Source organism: Perognathus longimembris, chromosome 3 (genome assembly GCF_023159225.1).
Source record: "Perognathus longimembris pacificus isolate PPM17 chromosome 3, ASM2315922v1, whole genome shotgun sequence".
In the NCBI taxonomy this organism is placed as follows: domain Eukaryota; kingdom Metazoa; phylum Chordata; class Mammalia; order Rodentia; family Heteromyidae; genus Perognathus; species Perognathus longimembris.
The window spans coordinates 76,145,862-76,170,258 of record NC_063163.1 but is presented as its reverse complement, the minus strand read 5'-3'; the positions used below and the strand labels follow the sequence as shown (position 1 = coordinate 76,170,258).

Genomic DNA, 24,397 nt, shown 5'->3' with positions numbered 1-24,397 from the left:
GCTCCTTTCCTTCCAGCCCCACCCCAGGAAAGGCCACCACTGTTTGTTAACGTTTTATTTGTGACAAGAGCTTAAAACAAATTGATCAAAAACCAAGTCACACTGTGTGCACAGATGCTCCTTGATTCGTGGAACAGTGTGGGGCCTTGCGGGGAGGGGGTGCCCAAAGCGTGGGAAGGGTGTGGGGCCAGGCAGGTGCCCAGCATGGAGCCTCTGTGCCCAGTGATAAACCCCCGCCCAGCCAAGCTTGGTGGCAGCCACCAGCAGAGCTGGGGTTCAGGGTCAAAGCAGCACAGGGCCCAGGCCCGGCTTCCCATCCGCAATCTCTGCCATGGACCCCAGGGAGTCAGCCCCTGGCCGCAGGACCTTCCCACCGCCCTCCAGCCAGTCCCAGGGTCTGGCTGCACCCCTCATGGGCAGGAGAGGCTGAGGCACTGCTGCAACTGAGAACCGAGGCATGGGCACCAGGCGCTGCCTGCTGGGCTGGGGCTCCTGGAAACTGCCTTGTGGAATGGCCTTGCTCTCCCGGCTTGCCACTAGGACTTAGGGAAGATCTCAGTACTCCTCGGAGAGAATCTTAAAATAAAAACAAAACCCCAAACACCCTCCTAGATTAAAGGAACCCTTCTTAGAAGGTGGGCGGCTGCGCTGCCGCCCGTGGGGAGCCCACTGGGGCAGAAATGTGAAGTTTGTTCTGCTAAAACGTAGTCCCCTTTCATCCAAGAGAAAAGAAAGAACAGAACAGAGGAAGGGGCTACTCTGAGTGAGGGTCTCCGCCCTCCGGGTGCACGGCAGTCTCGGGGCCCTGGGCTGGGCGGGTGGACGGGCGCTCTCCTGCCGCTGCTGCTGCTCCTCTCGCCGCCAGCGGGCGCTGCTGCTGCTGCGGCTGCTGTTCCGCGTCGTCCTCCTGCTCCTCCTCCTCCTGCTCCTCCTCCTCAGGTCTCGGCTCCTCCCTCGCAGCTCGCCCTCTCCTGTCGCTCACACACTGGTGCTTCAGTTTTAGCAGTGGAAAACAGGTATCCATTTATTTTATTTTTATTACCCAGGATAAGATGCTGATGGACTAAGCCACGAAGCTTAGCTCTTCTGCCGCCACCTGTGGGCAGGGACAGGAGAGGGGGCGGTTGGGGGCAGCCAGGGACCAGGGAGAGCCCAGGCAGCAAGGCTGTTACAGTGGGCCCTCTGGGGACCCGGGATGTTGGGTAGCACCAGTCAGCACCACCCCACCACTACCTCCAGCCTTGTGCCAAGGGATACCAAATTTGTAAGGGCTACAGACAGCACAGGGGCAGGGGACTTGCCTTCTAGTACTGGGACAGCCCTGTCACCCCGCCGTGCTGGTAGGCCCGCTCGCCCTGGTAGGTAGAGTCCTGCGACAGTGCCACATCAATCTGGGATTTGAACTCGTCCCCAAGGTAGCTGTCCTGGAAGATGGAGCAGGGAGGTGAGTGCAGGGCCTGCAGAGGACAGCACACCCCCCCCCCCCCGGGGACGGCACAGGGCCCACCTGGGACAGCTCAGGCTGGGAGAGGCCAGGCTGGCTCATCTGTGAGGGCTGGCTCATGGAGATGTAGCCCTGCGTCAGGGCGCCCTGCGAGAAAGGCTGTGATGCCACATCCTGGCTGGCCTGGCTGTTGGGGAGGTTGGTCTGGCTAGGCCCAGGAAGCCCAAAGCGATTCTTCTGGCGGCCCCCACGACCAGTCTTACTTTTAGGGGTGCCCCGGCCTGAAAGGTCAGATTGAAAGTCAGAACCTCAGTGGTAAGCAGGAACCTTGGCTGCGGGGAGGACATCTGGGCCCAGTCCACGCCGGCTCACCCGCAGCAGGCCCGTTGGCCTGTCCAAAGTAGCCTGGAGGTGGCATGGGTGGCATGACTAGGTTGAACGGGATGGGAATGTTCATGGCGGCCACGTGGCTGGGGCCTGCGCTGATCATGCCAATCTGGTCATGGGTCTGGAAGTACATGTTCGATGGCCGGCCTGCAAGGCACCACCCGCACACATTGCCATGGGAACACCTGCCCCAGCCCTGCCGGGAGGAAGGTGCAGAGCCCCAAACCTCAGTCTCCATGCTGCTGGCCGGCCTGCTTGTGGGGGTGCTGGAGGGATTCCCCAACAATGCAAAAACACAGCCGGCTATGACCACAGGCCATGAGTAATGGGCCTGGGCCCGGCTTGCATGGGGGTGGGGAGAGGAGGAGGTATTCCCTTCGGCAGCGGGAAGGAGGCAGGAGGTACCCGCACACCAGCAGGGATGGATGGGCGAGGCAGGTTCCCACACAGCCCAGGGCTCAGGAGGATGGCAGGATTGGGGGAACATGAGCACCAGAGGCAGGGTGGGCGAGGGGATGGGCAGGAGAGGAGAGCGGCATGGGACCACAGCACTGGGATGGGCCTGGAGGGCGCGGGACTCACTCTGGCTGCTCCGGTCATAGACAGAGCCGGGGATGATGGCCTCACGGGCATCGTACATGGCGGTGGTCATGAAACGGGCCCCCTACAGGGCGGCAGGCAAGCGAGGAATGTGTCACACACCTGCAGGGGCCACAGGTGGCCCAGTTCCCACGGCTCCCAGCAGCGCAGGCACTCACAGGGTTCACTGTATTAACCAGCTTGCGGGGCTTGCTGAATTGCATGAGGCTCTCGCGCAGGTTGTTGAGCGGCCCCTCCACCAGCGCTTTCTGTTCCTTGTAGTAGCTCAGCAGGTGGTTCCACAGAGGCTGCTTCGACAGGGCCTTTGGGTTGCCCACAATGATCACGCCATACCTGCAGTAAGTATGTGTGCTAATGGCCCAGCGCTCACAATCCAGTGTGCACCCACCTGCCCGCCTGTCATCTAGGCCGAGACAGACCGGTCAACAGCCTCAGGGACCCCACACACCACCACAGCATAAGGAAGTGTGAGCAGGGCTCAATCCTGTCAGGGTAGGGCAGCAGCTAACCAGTGCCCCATGCAGACCCTCTCGCCATCATGGGGGGACCCATGATGGCCTCAGAGCCACCATAACTGGGCAGAGCTGAATCATCAGGTTCCTATGATGGATTCCAAGACGCTGGTGCCTGAATGGGCCACGGGCGCACCTGGCTCGGGTGAGTGCCACATTGAGGCGCCGTGGGTCGTTGAGGAAGCCGATGCCCTGGTGCTCGTTGGCACGCACACAGGACAAGATAATGAAGTCCTTCTCGCGGCCCTGGAAGGCGTCCACGCTGGCGATCTCCACTTCCTGAGGGCGGCAGGGGCGTCAGACAGCAGCTTCCAGGACCCCACGCCACACAGACATGGCACAGCAGGCAGACACTGTCCACAGTGCCTAAGACCCCAAGTCCTTCCACCCACACCCTAGGGTGCTGTGTGGCCACCCCGTCTGCCCCCCATCCCCGCCAGGGCCCACCTGGTAGAGCTTGGTGTGCAGGGAGCCGCTGAACTGCATGTACTGCACCAGGTAGGAGCGCTGGCCCTCATAGGGCGTGATGATGCCAATCTGGTCGGGCTTGGCTCCCGCCTTCAACAGCTTTGTGGTGATCTTCTCCACGTTCGCGGCCTCAGTCCTAATGACATCTGGCTCTCATACTGGTGCCCGTGGGCTCCCCGCCCCGTGCCCAGTACCCAGCTGCCAGCCAGGGGGGCACTCACCGGTTCAGGTAGGAGGTGCCCGAGCTGGCGATCTCCTCCTGGCCCTGGGTCACGTAGAAGAACATGGGCTTGTCGGGCTGCGGCCACTGGAAGTCAAAGCCCTTCTTCACACGATCAGCTGCCGTCGGGGAGGACAGGGGTGAGGAGAAGGCAGCAAAGAGCTGCCCCATGGCCGGTGGACACAGGCAGTGGCGGGTGGGATAGAGCAGGGCCACGGGTAGTCACATTTCCTCAACAAGGGCACAGGAGTCTTTCTAGAAACGTCACTACCCCATCTTAGAGAATTCCCACGGAACCCTTGAGCTTTGCCGGCCACCATCATCACCCAGACAGATGGCTTGGCTGGTGGGCCTGGACAATGTGGGTGGCTTTGCTGTGCATGATGGGCAGTGTGGGGTGTGGGCTGCTGATCCACAGGAGCCCACAAAGCCCCACGGTGCCCTCCACACACTTCAGAATCAAATGGGCAGGGCTGGGGGAACCCCAGTGAAGCTGGGGTTACCATGGGCTGGGCCTTGGCAGCACCAGGAAGTGGCGGGCCACACAGCTGGCAAAGATGAGGCTTGCAGGAAACTGGCCGGGGCTCACTTGCAAGGCAAGACACCTCAAGTTTGGGTGCTGGTGAGGCGGGTGTGTGTGATGGCACTCAGGTGTATGCATGCTCACCACACTGAACACTTGTACAACCATGGAAGAGCACACACAGCACAAGAGCTTGGCACTAGGGTGGGCTTCAAGCCGGGCTGGAGAATGGAGGCCCTGGAGTAACAGGGGTCTAGGCGGCCATAGAGGACCCACATTTGGCAGCCCCATGGCAACTCACGGAGGAAGCCTCCAGTCCTCATCAGGAAATGGCTGAGCATTCCAACGCGGCTGCAGGCCACTCCCAGCAGGACCCTGACTGCGCCTCAGCATAAAGCAAAGCTCATATTGAGTAGACATGGGAAATAAGCAGACCTGCCAGGTGCTGGTAGCTCACACTTGTAATCGCAGTTACTCAGAAGGCTGCGCCTTAGCAAGAAAATTTGTGAGACTCATCTCTAGTTAACCATACAAAAAAAAAGCCAGAAGGGAGATGCGCTTCAAGGAGTAAGGGCACCAGCCTTGCAAAACAAGCTCAGGGATAGTGCCCAGGCCCTGAATTCAAGCCCCAGGACTGGCAGAAAGAAAGGGAAAAAAGGGGGACTGAGAATGTGCCCTAGTGGTAGAGCGCTTGCCTAGCATGCATGAAGCCCTGGGTTCGATTCCTCAGCACCACATAAACAGAAAAGCCAGAAGTAGCGCTGTGGCTCAAATGAGAGACTGTTAGCCTCGAGCAAAAAGAAGCCAGGGACAGTGCTCAGGCCCTGAGTTCAAGCCCCAGGACTGGCAAAAAAAGAAAAAAAAAAGAAAAGGGGGGGGGGTAAACTAAGGGAAGAGTGGCCTTGTTTTCCAGTGGCTTCACTGTGGCCCTCACAGTGCTACCTGGGGTCTGAGGAGTTTCCGAGGCTCTATCCTCCTGCACTGGCACAGGTGGATGGAGGGGAAATGGACGGCAGTGACTCCACCTGATGCCATTCTGGCAGCAGCCTATGCTCCCCATGGTCCCTACATGTGGACAGGCATGTGGCCTCCTGTGCTGGCTACCACACCCTCTGACCTCACGTCTTTACTGCTGATGGTGGCCCTGCCACACTATGACTTTTCTCAGAAGAGTATCTGGGGACAAGTTTGCTCTGATTGGGAAGACTGCTGTGCAGCAACACAGTGTAGTCCCAGGTGAGTGCCTCCTGTAAGGCCCCATGCACCCAGGTGTCTTATGAGATGAGCCCTGCTCTCATCACCCATGTTACTGACAAGAGCGTGGATGGACAGCACCCAGGGCCTGGCATGGCCTGCTGGGCATCTAGCCATCCCATCAGCAGAGTTCCAAGTGTAGATCCATGTGGGTCAAGGAGGCACATGGAAGGATAGGCTCCGTGTGGGGGCTCTGAGGTTTAGAATCTGATCTCCATAGAGCAAGTGACTCACTCGCAGGTCTTACAGAACATGGGGCGTCCTAATACCCCAGGTTGCCCATGCACCCTGGCAGCTTCCCTCACAAAAGCTCCCCTAGGCCATACCTGCAGTGACGCCATTCTGCAGTGAACCTTCATAGAAGATGTTGGAGGGGAAGGCGCTGAGGGCAGGGTGCATGCGGTACTGGACCTGCAGGCGGATGGGCCGGATGCCCAACACCACCAGGCGCTCAAAGAGTGACTGCGACAGCCCAGCCTTGGCCGCCTTCTTGCACATCACCACGGGTCCCAGTTGGCAGTGGTCACCCACCAGGATCAGCTGTGGGGAAGATGTGAGGGAGGACATAGGAGAGTGAGTGGCTATCATAGGGAGTGCAGGGTCCACTTCTAACTCCCCCCTCTGGGCCACTTGGGAGTGTGCCAGGAGCCCCCTTCAAGGAACCACTCGCAGGCCAGTGACATCACTCCATCCCACAGAACTCGCAAGGGAGGGGGAGCCCACCTGCTTGGCCCCCAGGACCACAGGCACCATGCACTCGGGCTCTGTGGCCTGTGTGCTCTCGTCGATGAGGATGGAGCGGAACTGCATTTTGGCCAGCCTCGGGTCGCCCGCACCCACACAGGTACAACAGATGACGTCAGCATTCTGTGGGGGCATAGGGACATCTGAAAATCTACACAGTCCACATCAGCAGGGCCAGGATGCCAGAGTGCCCCACCCCACACCCTCCAGACCAGACACACGTGCACTTCCATTCCAATACAGGGTCTTGCCACACCACCAGACTGACTCAACATGCCATCTCTGGTGTTTACCTACAAGGGCCTGAGTGCCGCGTCTTGCTCGGCACAGCATCTAAAGCCACAGCCCTCCTAAACAATACCCACAAGCCAGGCCCTGGTGATGGCTGCTACCAGGGGCCCTGCCACAGATGCAGGGGCCCGCCACTAGGGGCCGCCCTGAGCAGGCAGCCCATGCAGAAACAGAACACAAGCTTGGGTTTAGGGTACTCACCATGAGCAGCTCTCTCTCAGCTGTGCGCTTGAGGGCACGGTACCGCTTCTCATCCGCTGATGACAGCTCCCCAGTCTCATCCTTGAGCTGCTGCAGCTTCTGCAGCTCCGGCATGCTGCAAGCAGAGGCAGGTCAATGGCTGGCTCCACCAGTGCTGGTGGTGGGGTTGAGCTCCAGGCCCCCAGGCCCCCACCTGTCCATATTCCTGATCTGGTTGTGCAGGGCCAGGAAGGACACTGGGGAGTCGATGGCCTCGCGGCTCTTGGCGCACAGGCGTACCACCTTCAGCCCGGTCTGGTGGATCTTCTCCGTCAGCTGGTCTACAGCGATGTTACTTGGGGCACAGACCAGCACAGGCCTGGGCAAGAAGTGGACAACTCAGCCCAGGGCGTCCTGTCTCACAGGGAGAAGTGAGCAGGCCAAGCCTGTCTCCCTCCAGCCCTAACAGCTGTGATTGAGAAGAGGCACGAGTGCTGCCCTGCATCTGCAGCTGCCTGTGCACACATGCCACCCCCATGGCCTGAGACATGACACAGTACAAAGGAGCCCATGCCCCTGACCAGACCTCACTGGGATGATGGCCAGCTGCAAAGGCCAAAATGACAGTGCTGGCCTTGGGGCACCCCGCTGTTTTTACCACCCACTCGGGCCTTGCCCACAGAGCCCTGTCACCTACCCATTGCCCTGCCGAGCCAGGTGATATACAATAGTGGCTGACGTCACGGTCTTGCCTGTGCCAGGTGGACCCTGGATGAGGCTCAGCGGCCTCTGAAGCACAGTCTTCACGGCATACACCTGCAAGGACTGGTATCAAGAGGGACTGCCCCGCCCCCACCTCCACCCCACAGGGAGGCCAGGGTACCTGAGAGTGGTTGAGGTCAGGGAGCCCCTGTGCCGTGAAGCGCTTAGGTAGCTGGCACTTTATGATCACATCCTCCACCTCGTGGCCCAGTAGCTTGTGGTATATGTAGCCAGACACCGAGGTCTCGTCCACAGCGAAGGTTTTCAAGGCGCTCTGCATCCTGGGACCAGAGCAGGGTCAGGTGCACTGCTCTCTGTGTGGGAGCCATGCACAGCGTGCGGCTGCACAGATGAGCGCAGGGCTGTGTACCTGTCAAAGGAGGTGGACTTCCACACAAAATCCACCTGGAAGTTGTGGGTAACCTCCACGGGGGCGCCCACGCTGCTGCGAAGTTCAATGGCGATCTCATCACCGTAATCTGGGCGCTGAGTTAAGCCTGCTTCTCTGTCCAAAGCCACCTCCCCGGCCACTCCTGTGCCCTCTGCACTCCCACACCCAGGGGGAGGGGGCAGCAGAGCGGGGGCATCTGGCCACGCCCCCGTGGTGCCACCCCAGACAGCACTGCTATGGCTTCCTCAGGGAAGCAAAAGGGGGCACCACCAGCACCCTGTGCCTTCCTCCCACCAGTGGCTCCCTCATCACGTGAAGGATACTATCAGGGACCTTAATGACATGGCCAATCCCCTTCCAGAGGGGCGCAAGGTCCCCTTTGTACCGCAGGCAAATCTCGTCTCCCTGCATGAGCCGCATGTCTTGCAGTGCAAAAATGGGAAGAGAATGGGTTATTTTCCCACACTACAGCTCCAGAGTGCAAATCAAGGGGACACGTTACAAGGGGGGGGGGGCAGGGGGAACTAGGAATTTTACGCTACTTATAGTCACAAGTATTTTAAAACTTAAAATCACCTCTTAACCAAATTATGACTAAATCCTCATTACCAGAGTCAGTCTTGGGCAAAGTGAAGTAGGCGATTCTCTTCTTGTTAAGACCCAGGTCCCACCTGACCGTGATGTTATCTTGAGTCTGGGCAGATGGAAAACAAGAGCCCAATCAGCCCCCAATGAACACAGGCCTAGGCACCCCCGGCTGGGCCAGAACTCCACCGGGGCGGAGATGAGGGGATGATGGCACAGGAGCCCCATCAGCAGGTGGCAGCAAGCAATGACAATTCTGGGCTGTCGTGATCTGGTATGTGGTAGGGCCTGGCCCATCTCAGTGGTGGCCTCAGGCAAAGCTGTGAAGCAGACTGGGAGGGTTTTTAGCTGGCTTTCAGGCTGGCACTTGCTCCAAGTAAGTGGGAGCTGGGGCCACTGGGCCCAAGCCAGGCTGGAAGCAGCACACTATGGACTGCGGTGTTCTGCACACATCACCTGTGACTCCTTTAGCTTCTTGTCGTAGTCGGCCTCCAGCTTGACGAGGGGGCCAAAGATGTTCTGGTACTGGTAGGCATCCTCATACCGCAGCAACACATGCTGTGGTTCCTCATCCACACCTGGTTTCTCCAGATCCTCCAGGGTGGCCGAAGGGTTCTCCTGCAAGGCGGCGTGGGGCCCAGTGTGACCAGGGCCCAACAACAGCACGTCCTCAGGCAGACCTCATTCCTGGAACTACTGTGCTGTAAGTCCTGCATAGGTAGCTGGCCAAGAGTCTGCCTGATGATCTTCCTCTGTGTGGGGCGGGGACGGGATGGGACAGGACGGGACAGGATGGGACAGGATTGGGGGGAGGGGGGACAGTGCTCTCCTGCAGCCTTCACCTTCCAGAGCTCCTCCAGCTTGTTAATCTGCTGGGCTGTGATCTGCCGTGCACGCAGCTGCTCCTGCTCTGATGGGATCTTCACTAGCCAGGATAGGAAGCAGCGGTCCTGGATCAGGGGCTGCCACTGTGAACTGTCCCAGTTGATGTCCTTGAGGCTGCTCTGGCTGGCGCAGGGCTGCCTGGGGTGAGGGATGAGAGAGCCCACATCAGAAGGCCTTCCCTGCATGCATGCATCTCTATGCACACATGCCTCCAACCGCACACATGCATCTCCAGGTGCCCATGGGCCCTCACCGGCACAGCAGCACCACCACCGAGTCAGCCTTGGCAGGGATGAAGCCCAGCAGGAAGACGTTGCGGCAGCCGCAGTTGTAGCACTCCAGCACCGTCTCCCCCAGGGGGCCATCCTTGTGCAGAGTCACCTCCTTGCACTTGGCCCTCACCAGGTGGTTCACAATGTGGCTGCAACCCAAAGAGCAGTCAGTCTCGGCCTCCTGGCTCAAAGTTCCAGTACCTCACACGGCCCCTCAGCAGTGTGGTCACCCCTCTGCTGTCCCACAGGGCGTCCCCAACTGCTCCCCAGGAAATATAACCCCAGCTTTCAGAAACTTCCTCAGCACAGCTGGGGTCACCAGTTCCTCTCTCCTCCCAGGTTCTTCCTCTACACAGCTCCACAGGCAGGGCTACTGTGGAGGCAGAGGTGCTTTCTCCAGTGCCGTTCCACGGCAATGCACACTCCCAGCTGTGAATTGTGGCTGGCACTACACTCCCCACAGGGAACTTGGCACTTAGCCACCAGGGCTTTCCTTGATGGGCCATATCCTCAGGAAAAATCTCACCTCAAGCTTTCAAACACCAAGCTCTTCATCCCTTCTGCCTAGCCCTTGGCCTCACTGTGCTAATTTGCCTGCTCATGGCACCCCTAAAGCAGTGAGCCTCTGCAGCCTGCCCTACCCACTACCCTACAAGGCGGTGACCAAAGCTCCCTGAAAGAGCCCCAGCAAGCTTTTGACCACGCAGGCCCTGGCACAACCATGGAGCCCAGGTGCTTCACAGGCCCTTTGCTTGCTTCAGTTCTTGGCTGTGCTGAGCAGAAGCTCTTAACTACCACTTTTCTTGCACAGCAAAATGGATACCCACAGAGCAATACTTGTATCACGCAGAAGAGTGTGAAAATGGGACAGGAGTGTTATTTGTCATCCTAAAGATGCTTTCTTCTCACAATCTTGAGACCTCAGCACCTGCTCTGAGCACCTCATGGAGTCCCTGACCAGAAGAGGATACAGGTGGGGTTCTGCCCCTGTGATTCTGTGGCAGGGACAGCAGCTGGGGCTTCCTGTAAGGACACCATCCTACAGTCTGAGTGCAAGTTTGACACCAGTGTACCTGAGTCGCCTCTGCTGAGGACACCTACCTGCCAGAAGTATTCCCTCGGCCGTTGCAGAACCACTTCTTGCTGGTGTTGCAGTACACCACACAGGCAGGGTCGTGGATTCCACAGTAACTAAAAGCCCAAACATCAACAGTTACAGCGGCAAGTGGGCACTCTGCCTTTCATTTGGCAGGATTTTATCAAACTCTGCCTTCATACAACATCTTTAATTTTTCATTAAATGTGTCCTCAAGACAGACACTGGGGGATCACGCCTGCAATCCTACTCAAGGGACTGAGGTTTAAAGCCAGTCCAGGCAGAAACATTTGTGAGACTTTACCTTCAAGTAATCACTAAATGGCCAGACGTGGAGCTGCAGCTCAAGTGGTAGAGCACTAACCTTGAGCAAAAAGAAGCTTAGGGGCAGCACCCAGCCCTAAGTCCAAGCCCCAGGACCAACAAAAAACCGTCTTCAAACCAACAAACATAGTGGCAGTTACTGCACTGATGGCACCTAGGGTGGAGTGTGGGGGGTGTCTGGGTGGAGGCAGAGCCACTTCTAGGTAAGCTCAGCAGCAGTAGAAACACCCAGGCCATCTTGGCCCCTCCCCCTGGCCTGGAGCGCCGCGGTAGCAGAGCACCAGCAGAGGGCGCTGTGTTCCCAGAGACAGGGCACAGGCAGAGCCAGGCCACTGGGCTCCATGGAAAGTCACTGTCCTCTGGCAACTTCAATGCATGTGAGGACCTTGCCTCTTACCACCTGCAAAGTCTCTGGCCTGCATTTTCCAGAATTCATTGACTCCAGAGACAGCTCTGCTTGTGTACAAATCCATGGTGCGTGGATGGGATGCCCCAGACCTCCCTACTCCACCAGTCACCAGGGAGACAGCAGGGAGGGTGAGGGAGTACCTGGGCACTGTCCCTGAGCTCTTTTCCCTCAAGGCTAATACTTGACCACTTGGAGCCACAGCTCCATTTCAAGTTTTCTGGTGGTTCATTTGAGATAAAGAGTCTCATGAGGGCTGGGGATATGGCCTAGTGGCAAGAGTGCTCGTCTCGTATACATGAGGCCCTGGGTTCAATTCCCCAGCACCACATATACAGAAAATGGCCAGAAGTGGCGCTGTGGCTCAAGTGGCAGAGTGCTAGCCTTGAGCAAAAAGAAGCCAGGGACAGTGCTCAGGCCCTGAGTCCAAGCCCCAGGACTGGCCAAACAAACAAACAAACAAACAAAAAAGAGTCTCATGAACTTCCTTGCCCAGGCTGTCTCTGAACTGTGATCCATTACATGCATGAGCCACCAGCACCTAGCAACAGTGACGTTCTTTTTTTTTTGGCCAGTGCTGGGGCTTGGGACTCGGGGCCTGAGCACTGTTCCTGGCTTCTTTTTGCTCAAGGCTAGCACTCTTATCACTTGAGCCACAGTGCCACTTGTGGCTTTTTCTATATATGTGGTGCTGAGGAATCGAACCCAGGACTTCATGTATATGAGGCAAGCTCTCTACCACTAGGCCGTATTCCCAGCTCTTAACAGTGACACCCAATGGAGGGCGAGACCAAGAAAAAGTGCAGCCAGGGGAAGTGCTAGTGCTGTCTAGGGCAGTTGACCAGCAAGCAGCCCAAGGGACAAAATCATGGCCCTCATGGGCATAGGCTGGCATGCCCCAGGGCTAGGAGAGCTGAGCTGAGGCCTAGTCTACAGGCTCCTGGCTAGGAGGGCCCCAAATGAGGTGTCTGCACCTCTTCATCCCTGTACCTCAGTGATGAGGGCAAGGAAGCCCACGCTGGTGACCCTGGTCAGTACAAGGAGCCACTCTTCATCCCCAACTCTCCAGAGAGGTAGGGCCCTTCAAGAGCCTGCAGCCCCCCCAGAAAGGGCTGGAATGTTCTCCTTGCCAGTGGGTGCTGTACTGGGAGCCAGAGGGGACTACCCTCCTGCTGAGAGCTCTGAGAGTCATGCCCACCCCAGTTGGGCCAGGCCCAGCATGGTACCCACCTGCAAGCATGAATGGGGAGGTCCTTGGTGTAGTAAGTGTCCTCCTCATCTTCCTCAAAGTTCAACTCGGCCAGCAGCTGGCTGGTCTTGGCCACACTGTCATCCACAGCCCCATTTTGCAGGATGCCCTCAGGTCCGACCTACAACAGAACAGTGACATCACTAGGAGCCCATGTGGCTCTCCATGGGCTGCTCAGCAGCACGAGGGGTGCATCCCCAACTCTACTGGGTCAAAAGTGGCCCTAGACACTGACCAAGGTGCAGTCTGCTCACAATCTGACTTGTGGAACTGAAACCCCTTTGTACAACTACTTAAAAAATAAATAAATATAGCCAGGTACCAACAGCTCACCCCTGTAATCCTACTCAGGAGGCTGAGATCTGAGGATCCTGACCAAGCAGAAAAATCCATGACTCTTTTTTCCAATTGACCACCAAAATGCAGGAAATGGAGTTGTAGCTCACATGGTAGTGCTAGCCTTGAGCACAAAAGCTCAGGGAGAGAGCACCCAGGCTGAGTTCAAGCACCAGGATTGATACACTTATAAATATGTATATATGAATTTTAAAATAAGAAAAATTTAAAAACTAGGCGCCCACCCACCCACAACACAGTGTGACCCAGTTGCAGGAGCTGAAAAGCATGACAGAGCCCCTCCCTCACCACCCATGCTGGATGCAGCCTGACACTGCAAGGCCCATCCCGTTCGTCCCCCACAAGACCCGCCTTGCCACTTCAGCTGACTTCAGAGTGGTGAACTCCAACACAGGCTGGCTTCACAGTAACCAAATGTGAATTGATGGGATGCAGCACTAAGGGCTGCCATGCATACCCACCAAGCTGGCTCTGAGGCCAAAGTTCCTCATGCCTCCCTTGGAGCCTCAACAGGAAGGAGGCTGGGCCAAGCAGTTCTTGTCAGTGACTAGGGCAGGCAGGTCTGAGCTGTGAGACAGAGTAGAAACCATCTGGCACTGGAAAAGCCCACACCCCTGGAAGTTCCCACCTCAGGAACTTGTGGCACAGAAGCAGTGAAGGATGTACATGTGCACGGGGTGTGGGAATTGATCCTCACACGCTCTTAGCCCTGGCAACTTAGGAGGCTGAGATTAACGGATGGCAGTTCAAAGCCAGACCAGGGAGGAAAGTCCGTGAGATTCTTGGCCTCCAATTAATCACCAAAAAGCCAGAAGTGGAGCTGTGGCTCAAATGGCAGAGTGACAGCCTTGATCAGAAAAGCTAAGGAACACCCTGGTCTTAAGGGCAAACCCTAGTACAGTACCAATAAATAATGAAAAGAAGTTGGGATGGGGCACTTACTTGTCATTCTGCTACAAGGGAGGTACAGGCAGGGCTGCAGGCTGGGCCAGCCTGAATGTAAGACCTTTCTCAAAAATTAGTCAACACCAAGGGGGCTGTGGGCATCACTCAATCTGTACAGCACCTGCCTAGCCATTGTGCAGTTTTGTGTTCAAACTCTAGGGCCACCCCCTCAAGAAACACTGTCATAAAAATACACAAAACAGGGGGTTTGGCCTAGTGGCAAAGAGTGCTTGCCTCTTATACATGAAGCCCTGGGTTCAATTTCCCAGCACCACATATACAGAAAATGGCCAGAAGTGGCACTGTGGCTCAAGTGGCAGAGTGCTAGCCTTGAGCAAAAAGAAGCCAGGGACAGTGCTCAGGCCCTGAGCCCAAGGCCCAGGACAGGCAAAAAAAAAAAAGGAAAAATACACAAAACATAATTTGTCATTCAACAGCCACGTTCTGACCTCCCCTCCCAGCCTGAGTGAAGGCCACCTCTATGGAACCAGGCCAGCCTTGAACTCAAGCCTGAATCATTTCAGGTGTTCACTCCAGTGTTCTCCTCCATCTTGCAGCACTGCCCTCGCTTAAGCACTCACACAGTACTGCCCAGGATGGGCAGCAACGGGCCGTCCTTCCTCTATGAGTGTGACACCGAGCATGTCCCCTATGTCCATCTAGCCCTTACTTAGTAAAGCTGGACACACTTATCACTTCAGCCAGCAGCACCTGTGCCTGCAAATCATTAAGGCTGGCCAAGCCCTGCCAGCATCCACACAGAGCAGTGTGAGAATCAGCCTCACAGGCTGCACCTTTGCCTCTCCTCATCACTTGACTCTGCCACTCACCAGCACAAGCACTAGGAGCCACGCTCCATTCTGTGACTGTGGGAGAATCAGCCTGGGCAGGACAGAGAAGGCTGTGAAGGTGCTGCTACACCTACGGCAATAGGAAAACCCAAGCCCTTCCTCCCCAGGGCCACCCCACTTCTGCCATGAACAAGTCTGTTCACTTGTCCCTGATGTGGGCTGGGCTCATCACAATTTTGATGGATGTCAGCCCACCACCTCCATTCCAGGCAGGGGAAGGTACTCCCATGACACCCAGTGCCGAACCCAGCTGCTGTCTGTGTGCAGGGCAGGAATACAATGTGGGCCTTTCTGCAGGTAGAGCCTGGGCCAAGACCATGGTCTACAACCCAGAACAGCCCCCAGGAGCTCCACATGAGATGTCTGCAGAGTCATCTCCAACACTTGGGCAGCTCCGTCTCCTTCTGCTCCCACAAAGTCCACAACCACCACCTTGGGCAGGGCACTTTAAGAACCAAAAAGCTAGAAGTGGAGCTGTGGCTGGAGTGGTAGAGCTCTAGCCTTGAACAACAAAAAGAGCTAAAGAGCCCTGAGCTCAAGCACTAATATGGGCACACACACAAAAAAGATGCTTTCCTGCATACAGGCAGCAGAGGGTGAAGGACCTCACACCACCTGGATGCCGTACTTACTGCTCATCTCATACCTACTTGCCCTGCCCTGGCCAAGGGCACAAGTGGGTCTCAGTAAGCTTAAGGCCACTCCACAACTCTAGAAGATAGCCAAGCTGGGGCAGGGGGGTGGGGGGAAGAGGAACTCTCTCCCTCTGCCTACCTGCTCCTGATCAAACAAGCACCCAGGACTGCAATTTCTCCACCCACTCTGAAACTCCAGAGATAAACACATCTGGAAACAGCCCTAAAATAAGTGACCCAGATGCACTGGGGCGGGGCCTGGTGGGAAGAGGGCTAGCAGCTGCCTGTGGTCTTTGTCTCCACACACCGGGCCTAAGGGCAGGCCCCAAAGCCCCCTCACCTGCTGTGGATGTGACTCACCGACTAGCACCTGCAGGGTCCTGCCAGAGACTGCCACTGGAAAGGCCACTTTGCTCACAGAGAAAGCGTCCCACTCAAAAAAGCAGTCGAGTACCCTGACCACAGGCTCACTGCAAACTTACCAGGTACCACACTACTCAGTGCCCCAACACATTTGTTTGCACAACTACCCCACGGCCTCAGCAGGAACAGTTCTGCCCTTCAAAGCTTTGTCCAAAAGGCACCTCCCTGGGCTCCCAGACCATGTCTGCCCCCATCCCTGCTGTAGCCCTATACCTAGTAGGGAGTCAGCGCCCCAAGAGGACCCAACAGCATCACTAAGAGCAAGTCTGTCCTCCAAAACATAAGGCTGAGACACAAAGTGACTCACCATTTATTCTCCATTTGCAAGGTCTAAATAAGAGAACACAGGGGATTCGCCGCCCCCCTCAGGGTGCCTGGCTGCACAGAAGCTGATATTTCCAACTTATTCTGAAAAATTTTCAGCCTACAGAAAGCGAACCGCCCTGCTCCTTCCCCTCAGCTGCAGAGCCAGAGGCTGGGCCTCCCTCCTCTCTAAGCCTCTCCTCAAGGTTCCACTGGTAGGCCTGCCAGGCCCCATTCCCCAGTGGCTATCTGAAACCACAACAGCACGCTACCCTGCTCTCTCTACTAGTTGGAGGCCAGGGCTATCCCTAATCTACAGAAGTGACTCCAACAGTCCCAGTCCACCTCTTCACCCCTCTGGAAGTGCTGCTGATGGTGTGGCCCTTGGACCCTTGCTCTGTGTGGGAGCTGGCACACACAGCACCAGCACCAGTCACCCCTGGCACAGAACCCACTGCACCTACCACAAAGAGCTGCACTGCTAGGGGCTCAGGAGGAAGAAGGGTGCTGCAGAGTGAGACACAGGACCCCAGAGGGTGCCTGTGCATTGGCCTCTGCCATGCAGCACATAAAGACGAAGCCCAAGGGGGAAGAGGGCAGGGGCTGGGAAACTGGCTTAATGGTAGAGTGCTTGATTAGCATACATGAAGCCCTGAGTGTGATTCCTCAGCACCACATATACAGAAAAAGCCAGAAGTGGCTCTGTGGCTCAAGTGGTAGAGTGCTGGCCTTGAGCAACAAGAAACCAGGGACAGCGCTCAGGCCTTGAGTTCAAGCCCCAGGACTGGCAAGAAAACAAACAAAATCAGCCCAAGGGGAAGAGGGACTCGCCGACGCAGAGGTGCAGACCCCACATTTGCTTCTAGATATGTCCACTGGGTAACTCAGCCACCAAAAAAGGATTCAGAAAGCATCCTAGAGCTACTTCAGCCTTCCTAGGCACAGGGAACTTGAGAACTGAGAAGTCGAGAGATGGAGGAAGTGGGGAGCCCTGCACGGATCTGCCCTCTACTCTTCTATGGAACCATGTCCCAATGTTTCCTACGAAGGATGAAGATGGAGCCCAATTCTGGCCAGCGTGCCATTCTCTGTGCAGTCTGAAAGTGGTAGAAACTTGAGGGCAACACTAGTCTCAGGGGGCCAGGATTTCCCCAGAGCCCCATAGATGACCACCCTCAACCGCACACACAGTACGTGCCAGCTAGGTGGTCAACTCCATGTGACAGGACAGAGCAGGACTCTGCTCTGGCTGTACTGTAGAGAGAGGATACCAGCCCCCGAGGTTAAAGTTGCAAACTGGGAGAGCAGGGTGACAGTCACCACCTGCTGCCTGATATCCTGGCCTGAACATGACAGCAGTCATAGCACAAAGACAACCACACTTCAGTGCCAATACTGGGGCTTGAACTCACGGTCTCACATTCTCCTCTGGCTTTCTCTTGGTTAATTAAAGAATCCCCTGACTCACAGTGTAATCCTAGCTACTCAGGAAGCTGAGATCTGAGGATCACAATGAGAAGCCAGCTGTATAGGAAAGTCAATGAGAAAAAAAAGCTCCCGGAGAGCGCCTAGGCCGTGTTCAAGCACCAGGACTGGTACCATAAATAAACAAATAATCTCACAGACTTTTCTGCCCTGGTCCACTTCAAACTAGAGTCCTCCTATCTCAGCCTCCTGAGTAGTTGAAATTACATGTGTGCTTTACTGGTGCCTGGCAGCATAGTGATTTTCTATCAGAGACCACACAACGGGCCAAGGACTTCCTCTCTACCAGGGCTCAACCACACCAGAGAGGAACTGGGGGGGAGGGGGGAAGGGAGGAGGCAACCCAGAAGTGACTGAGGACACGGGGTGGGTGGGCGTCCATCCTCTACAGAGGCCCAGGTATGAAATTTACCAGAAATCGGCTTATCCTGGCCCCCAGAACCTCACAGGTGGTGTGGTGTTAGCTTCTCCCTAGTCAGGCCAGAACTAGGCAGAGAAATGAAATGCACAGTTCGAAGCCAGCCCGGGCTGAAAATCTCTCTCACACTCCATCTCCCAACTAACCAGCGAAGAGCCAGGCTGGAAGCATGGCTGAAGAGACTGATCTCTTACCAGCCAAATGCTGGAAGTGGAGCTGTGGCTCAAGTGGTAGAGAGCTAGCCTCGAGCAGAAGTGCTCAGGGACAGTGCCCAGGCCCTGAGTTCAAACCCCATGAATGCCAATGGGGGCAAGCCATCCCAGCAACAAGCACTTAGACCCCTGGGACTCAGCCAGTTCAGGGAACAAGGATCATGGAGAGGAGTAAGAGGAGAATTATGTCACATTCTAAATGGAGTCACTTTGTCTCGCACTTTCAAAATATTAATCAGAGCCGGGGGATCAAGAGATAGTAGCTTGTCCATCTAATGTCCATGCCTGAGTATAAGAACTGTCCAGGGGCTGGGGATATAGCCTAGTGGCAAGAGTGCCTGCCTCGGTATACCCGAGGCCCTAGGTTCGATTCCCCAGCACCACATATACAGAAAACGGCCAGAAGCGGCGCTGTGGCTCAAGTGGCAGAGTGCTAGCCTTGAGCGGGAAGAAGCCAGGGACAGTGCTTAGGCCCTGAGTCCAAGGCCCAGGACTGGCCAAAAAAAAAAAAAGAACTGTCCAAGTCATCCAATTTTTAATTTTGTGCCCTAAACCCTTCCTTTTGCCTTAATATTTTTTTTTGCCCAGCCCCTGCCTCATGAGACTTCTTCCAGGCTTCATTCAAGGACTGGCATCTACCACCAAGGGACCCTGCTGCTCGCCTTCTCCAGGAGGAGCCACATTTCTGCCTTTTACCCCTAATGCCGATGCCCCTTGCCAGCAGGAAGCAGTCAGAGAGAGTCTTCGTCCTTTTTCATAACTATTAAAAGGCTGGAATGTTAGGTCCTCTCCCTGAGGGCTCCATGTAGCTGCCCCCACCTCATTAAGTCTCCACCTGGTTACCTGGGTAACCTGCAGACCTGGAGGCAGTTACCTCCCCTTTCCCTGAGGTCACATCCTAATCCACCTGGCCACACCCCTTGCCCCTGCCCTAGATATAAGGCAGGGCTGGGTGGGGGTCGCTCTCTCTCTCTCCCTTCTCTCCCGCCATGGATCATCTTGGCCACAGGCCAGCAGTTCGGTAATAAACTTTCTCTCTTGCCTGAATTAAAAAAAAAAAAAGAAATGAAATGCACAAAGGGAGAAGTTGCCGCCTGGACCCCCAGGGCTTGTGAAAGAGGCCTATCCAGTGGAAGCCAGGTCTCAAGTGTTATGTCAGGGCCAGGAGTTGGAGGCTTGGGTCAGCTGACAGAGCGCCAACCAGTGAACAAAAGCATCAGGTACTGAGTTTGAGTCCTAGTCTTGAAACAAAAAGTCAGGGCCAAGCTCTGCCAGCGCTGGCTCCTGTAGTAGAGGTGCAGCTAAGTCCAGCCCAGGGCTTGGAGAGGGCTGTGGCTTCCTCCTGCCTCCAGTGACCAGCCAGAGTGGTATCTGCAGACAGAGAACTGTGACTGAACAGAACTAGGGAGGCTTGGCTCTAGACTTTTGATAAGAGAAGAGGAAGAAGCAGAGGGGCAGCTTCAAGGCCCAGCACAGCAGGAGGAGCCTGTGCTGGATGCCTAGAAAGTTCTTTGAGAATCAGGAAGTGGCACCTACAGGCCACAGGAGGTGGATTTCCCTGTCTGTGCTGTATGGTGCTGAGCCCTGGGCTGTGGAGAACACAAGTCCAGATGTACCTGTGTGTCTGAAGTCTCACTGAGAAATACTGACACACAAAGCCACACGTCAACTGTACTTCTTTGTTTGGGGTTTCTTTTTTAACTAGTTTTTTTGGTCTTTTCTGGTACTGGGTATTGAACCAGGACATTGCACTGGCTAGACAAGTGCTTTGCCACTAAGCTACATTCCAGCCTGTACTTCTGCAAAGACATCTGTCACCATAGGAGGACACTCAAAGCTGCCATGGAAAGAATGCAGCCCCCTCCAGGTCTCCTGTGCCCTCTGCCACCCACCCTTCTTTCTCTTTTGTAACCAACTCTACTCTGGCAAACTTTAACCAACACAGTCTTTAAAGGCTGTAGGAGCAAAGTCCTAGCCTGTCTCAGGCCTTTTCCACTTCAAGTAGTAATTCTGAGGCACTATCTTGTGTGGTATGGCACAGTAGGGAGCTCCCCTGCTCCCCTCCCCTCCCTTTTCCATCACTGAGTCCTGGCTCCAGCTCTGGGGTTTTCAGGAACCTGAGCGCAGGAGGAAGCATCCCATTGGCAAGTCAATCAACAAGTGTACACAGCACTTCTGCAATGCTGTCCAGGGTCCTGTGAGGCAGGGGAGGCCCAGGAAAGGACAGATGCTCAGAAAGAAAACTGTCCCAGACCTCTGGCCAATAAGCAGGCCTGGGCGAGCGCCTCACATCTGGGGATGAGGGCTGCATTTCTGTGAGCCAGCCCTGCCCACCATCTGCCTCCACATCCACAGAGAGATGAGCCACTGTGCAGGATGAGCACCAATGGACCTGGCAGCCCAAGTAGCTGCCCACAGAAAAGCACTGTGGCCACCTCTCACAGGGGCACCCAGGACCGGGCAACTTCACTGCAGTTACACTGCCATGTAGAAACCCAGACACCACAACTTCACAGAGCAGCCCTGTCCACAACAACCAACAAGCACAAGAGCCACTCACAAAATGGGTAAATGCCACTGGTCTAGTGACACAATGGAATATTACTGATTTCTCTTGGAGGTAGACACTGGGAAATGTTTGAAACCAGTCAGGGAATAAAGGTTCATAAGACTTTATCTCAACCAATGGCTGTGTATGGTGGCACCCACCTGTCATCCTTAAAACATTCCAGCCCAGGTTAGCCAAGCCAGGAGGAGCTGAGGCGTGTGGAGCTTCTTTTGAGGTGATAAAAGGTTCTAAAACTGATTCTGGGGGTGGTGACACCACTCTGACTAGTACTAAGCGACACTGGATGGCACTCAGTGGGTGAGCCATGGGCAACTTCCATAGCACTGGAGCAGTGCGGTTTAAAAGGGGCACCTTGATGGCTGGCAGCCCCTGATGGAAGGGGCAAGTGAAAGGCTGCCCAGAAGCTTAGCTGTCCAGCCAGGAACCCCTTCCCCAATACTGCACACAGCCAAGGCCACCAGCCATCCAGGGACAACCAGCCCCTTGAGATCATAGCCACACTTCCCTGCTCCTCCTGAGACCCAAATGATGGCCCCGAGGTGGGCTCCAGGCAAGCAGGTCCTGGAGTTCCCTAAGAACCAAAGCCAAGCTCTGCGGTCCTCAGGGCCCTGGAACTAAGTAGGGTTCGTGCCAGCAGTGCCAGGTGCCCAACTCAATGGGGAAGAGGGGGCAGGTAATGATGGGATCACCTCACCTTTGACACTGCAACCCACAGCCCCTCGCAAACAACTGAGGTCTGGAGCTTCATCCTGCCCAGGCCCCTCTGCCCAGCCACCCTGCATTACAGGGTAGCACCACCACTCCTCCAGGCTGCAGAGACATTTTACACTCCAGCTGCCCCGAAAAGCACAGGTGTACAGGCGCAGCGTGTGGCCAGGTTACGCTGGCAACCACCTTTCCCTCAGGTTGGAGAGGAACAAGCAGCTGCCACCCCAGTCTTCACAACCATGGAAGGCAGAGAGGTACAGAGGGGGCAGTGGCGGTGACAAAGCCTTCCCCCAGCCCTTTCCCTCCTTCTTCCCAAGTAAACAAAACTAAGGACGCTGGGTGCCGGCACATCTGTTCGCACAGGTGCCCTCCTGTGCGCTTCTCCTTTAGGGGTGAGAAGAAAGACCAAATGGGCGGCCAGGCCAGAGGACTGACTCCACCCAGGCCAGGTCTGAGCTCGGGCCGGGCTCGGGCCGGGTCCGGCCCGGAGACACCTGTGGCAGGCGGGCTGGGAGCTCCTCCCCGCCAGAGAATCGAGTACGACGGTCCCCGGGGCCCCACACCGAGCCGGCCGGGGAAGAGGGGAAGCACCCCAGGAACCCGCCCGGAAGTGCGCACCTGACACATCCCAGCCCGGCCGGCTCCCAGCCCCGGCCGCCGCGCTAACCAAACTTCCGGTGGGGGCCGCCGGGTTATGTAACCTCGGGGATCGGCGCGGCCCATCCGGAGGGCCCGGACCCGGACCAATCCAACTTCCCAGGGAGACCCCGGTTACGTAACCGGCCGGGGTCCCCGCCAGCGACACAGCTGGGGTCATCGGGCCCGGGGAAACTGTCGCGCGAGGAAGCGGGGGTTTCGGAGAGCGACGGCCACAGATGGGCTGGGCCGCGCGGCGGACGGGGCCCGGTCACCCCAGGCCGAGCTGGGTCACTGCAACAACCCGGAAGGGATACCCGGGGGCCCCAGAGCCCGGAGCCGCTGGAAGGAAAGGGGAGCCAGGGGACCCGGAGCCGGACCCGGGGTTTCCGCCGCCCGGCCGCTTCCGGCGCCGCCATGTGCGGCTCACCTGCGTGTCGAGTTGTCCGGCCGCCGAGCCCGGGCCTCCGGGCCCGCCCGGGCCTCCCGCGCCGCCGCCGGGGCCTCCGGGCCCGCCGGGGGGCGTCTGCGTCTGGCTAGGGAGCGTGAAGTCGGTGAACTCGAACTCGGAACCCTGCGTGTCGGCGCCCAGCAGCTCGGCCTCCTCCGTGTCCAGGAAGGTGAGCGTCTGCGAGCTGGGCCCGTACGCCTCCACGCTCATGCTGCCGGCCTCGGCGCCGCCCGCGCCGCACTCGAGCCCGCCGCCGCCGCCAACCAGGCCTAGGCCGCAGGCCGCGCAGACCGCCCGGGCCGCCGCCGCCCCCGCGCTTCCTCCCACCGCCGCGGGGCTCCGAAACGCCCGCCTCCCCGCGGGCTCGGCCGCCGGCCGCGAACGCCGAGCCGCCAACAAGTCTCCCGGCGTCGCCTCTGCCCGCCGCCTAGCCGCCTCGCCTCGCACAGCCCCCGGCAGGAACCGCTGCCGAGCCGCCGCCGCCGCCGCCGCGGTCGTCGTGCGCGTGCGCGAGGACGACGCCGGCGCTCGCGCGCGCGCCCCTCAAGCACGGCCAACCGCGCCCCGGCGCCGAGCGGGACGACGGGACGACGCCGCGCGCATGCGTCGAGGGGGTGGGGCTCCAACCGCCGCCGCGGCGGCAACGCGAGAAGTTGGCTCCGCCCCAACCGCTGCCTAGTGACGCCCGAGCGACGGGCGACGGGCGGGGCGGTGGCGGAGCAGCTGCTTCTAGCTCTTCCTTTTTGTGTTTTCTTTGACGTCTTTCCTGCGATTCCCGGGGCGGACCTGCGGCCTCAAGCCCGCTGGGCAGGTGCTGGACACCGAGCTGCGTCTCCAGCCCATTTCAGAAGGGTGATTCTGTGTATTCTTTCCCCCGGTCCTGGGGAGGGAGCCGGCGCTTGCGGCCTGTACCCGCACCCACATCCCCGCGCCCACAGGGGGCCCGGAAGACCCGCCTGGGGGCGGGACCGGAAGCCCCTAGTGCCTCGGTTTTCCCATCTGTGAAGTGGGGCCGCTCGCGCGGAGTAAGTCGTGGCCCTTGGTGGGTTGGGGACCGGGACAGTCTTGGCCCAAATGGTGGCCGGCGCCCCTGAAACTGGGATTTCTCCTGTTTCCACCTTTGTGAGCTCCCAGCCAGACCTCCCAAGCCGGGGACTACAGACAGGGATGATAGGTGGAGTCGCTTCTTTGCTGATTCACCGTTTATGTAGGCATGCGTGTATTTGTGTATGCGTGGATGGATGGATGGATTTATGTATGCATGGATGGATGCGTGCATCCATGTATTTATGTGTGCATAGATGGATGGATGCGTGCATGTATTTATGTATGCATGGATGGATGCGTGCATGCATGTATTTATGTATTCATGGATGGATGCATGCATGCATGTATTTATGTGTGCATGGATAGATAGGTGTATGCAATGTCTCTCTGTATGCGTGAATGGATGAATGTGTGTGTCTGTTGGTCAGTCCTGGAGCTTAAACTTATGGCCTGGGCCCTGCCCCTGAGCTTTTTCACTCAAGGCTAGTGCTCTACCACTTGAACCACACCTCCACTTCTGGCTTTTTGAGTTTGTTGGAGACAAGAGTCTCTCTGACTTTCTTACCTGTGCTGGCTTTGAACCGCAATTCTCAGTTCTCAGCCTCCTGAGTAGTTAGTATTACAGCTGTGAGCCACCAGTGCCTGGGCTATTATTTTAAATTCCCCACAGTCATAAGTTAGCCCTGTTCATTTACCTCCACATAACAATGCTTTGGGAGCAGGTACTGATTAAAAGATTTTTCCGTAATTTTTTTTTGTCAGTC

At 57.0% G+C, this 24,397-nt stretch overlaps 1 protein-coding gene and 1 long non-coding RNA gene across 6 annotated transcripts; one reads left to right on the top strand and one right to left on the bottom strand.

Annotated features, from left to right (window-relative positions):
- Nucleotides 1–40: 40 nt before the first annotated feature.
- On the bottom strand, nt 41–22,860 carry Upf1 (UPF1 RNA helicase and ATPase). Of its 5 annotated transcripts, none has more exons than XM_048342593.1 (24): nt 22,566–22,857; nt 12,575–12,714; nt 10,620–10,709; nt 9,500–9,667; nt 9,204–9,384; nt 8,818–8,979; nt 8,353–8,470; nt 8,100–8,198; nt 7,756–7,882; nt 7,507–7,666; nt 7,321–7,439; nt 6,838–7,002; nt 6,645–6,759; nt 6,132–6,275; nt 5,735–5,948; nt 3,633–3,750; nt 3,391–3,547; nt 3,080–3,222; nt 2,590–2,764; nt 2,414–2,495; nt 1,817–1,978; nt 1,508–1,725; nt 1,302–1,424; nt 41–1,096 (listed from the first exon to the last, which is right to left on the bottom strand). In XM_048342593.1, exons 1-23 carry the CDS (start codon nt 22,794–22,796, stop codon nt 1,305–1,307), a joined length of 3,408 nt encoding a protein of 1,135 aa, XP_048198550.1. In that variant the 5' UTR covers nt 22,797–22,857; the 3' UTR covers nt 41–1,096; nt 1,302–1,304. The 5 variants fall into 5 exon arrangements, with proteins under 5 accessions (XP_048198550.1, XP_048198551.1, XP_048198552.1 ...); XM_048342594.1 differs by having other exon boundaries at nt 7,756–7,864; XM_048342595.1 differs by having other exon boundaries at nt 8,386–8,470.
- LOC125348951 lies at nt 4,147–20,403 on the top strand. The gene is made up of 3 exons (XR_007210431.1): nt 4,147–4,282; nt 12,833–12,837; nt 20,393–20,403. It is a non-coding gene; the product is annotated as an uncharacterized LOC125348951 (long non-coding RNA).
- Nucleotides 22,861–24,397: the final 1,537 nt, after the last annotated feature.

Excerpts from the sequence above, each read along its gene's own strand:
- Upf1 (XM_048342593.1), bottom strand. The coding sequence starts at position 22,796 with ATGAGCGTGGAGGCGTACGGGCCCAGCTCGCAGACGCTCACCTTCCTG. Across the intron at positions 7,440-7,506 it reads CTGACCTCAACCACTCTCAG|GTGTATGCCGTGAAGACTGT; the intron begins GTACCCTGGCCT and ends CAGTCCTTGCAG. Across the intron at positions 6,760-6,837 it reads CAGATCAGGAATATGGACAG|CATGCCGGAGCTGCAGAAGC; the intron begins GTGGGGGCCTGG and ends CTCTGCTTGCAG.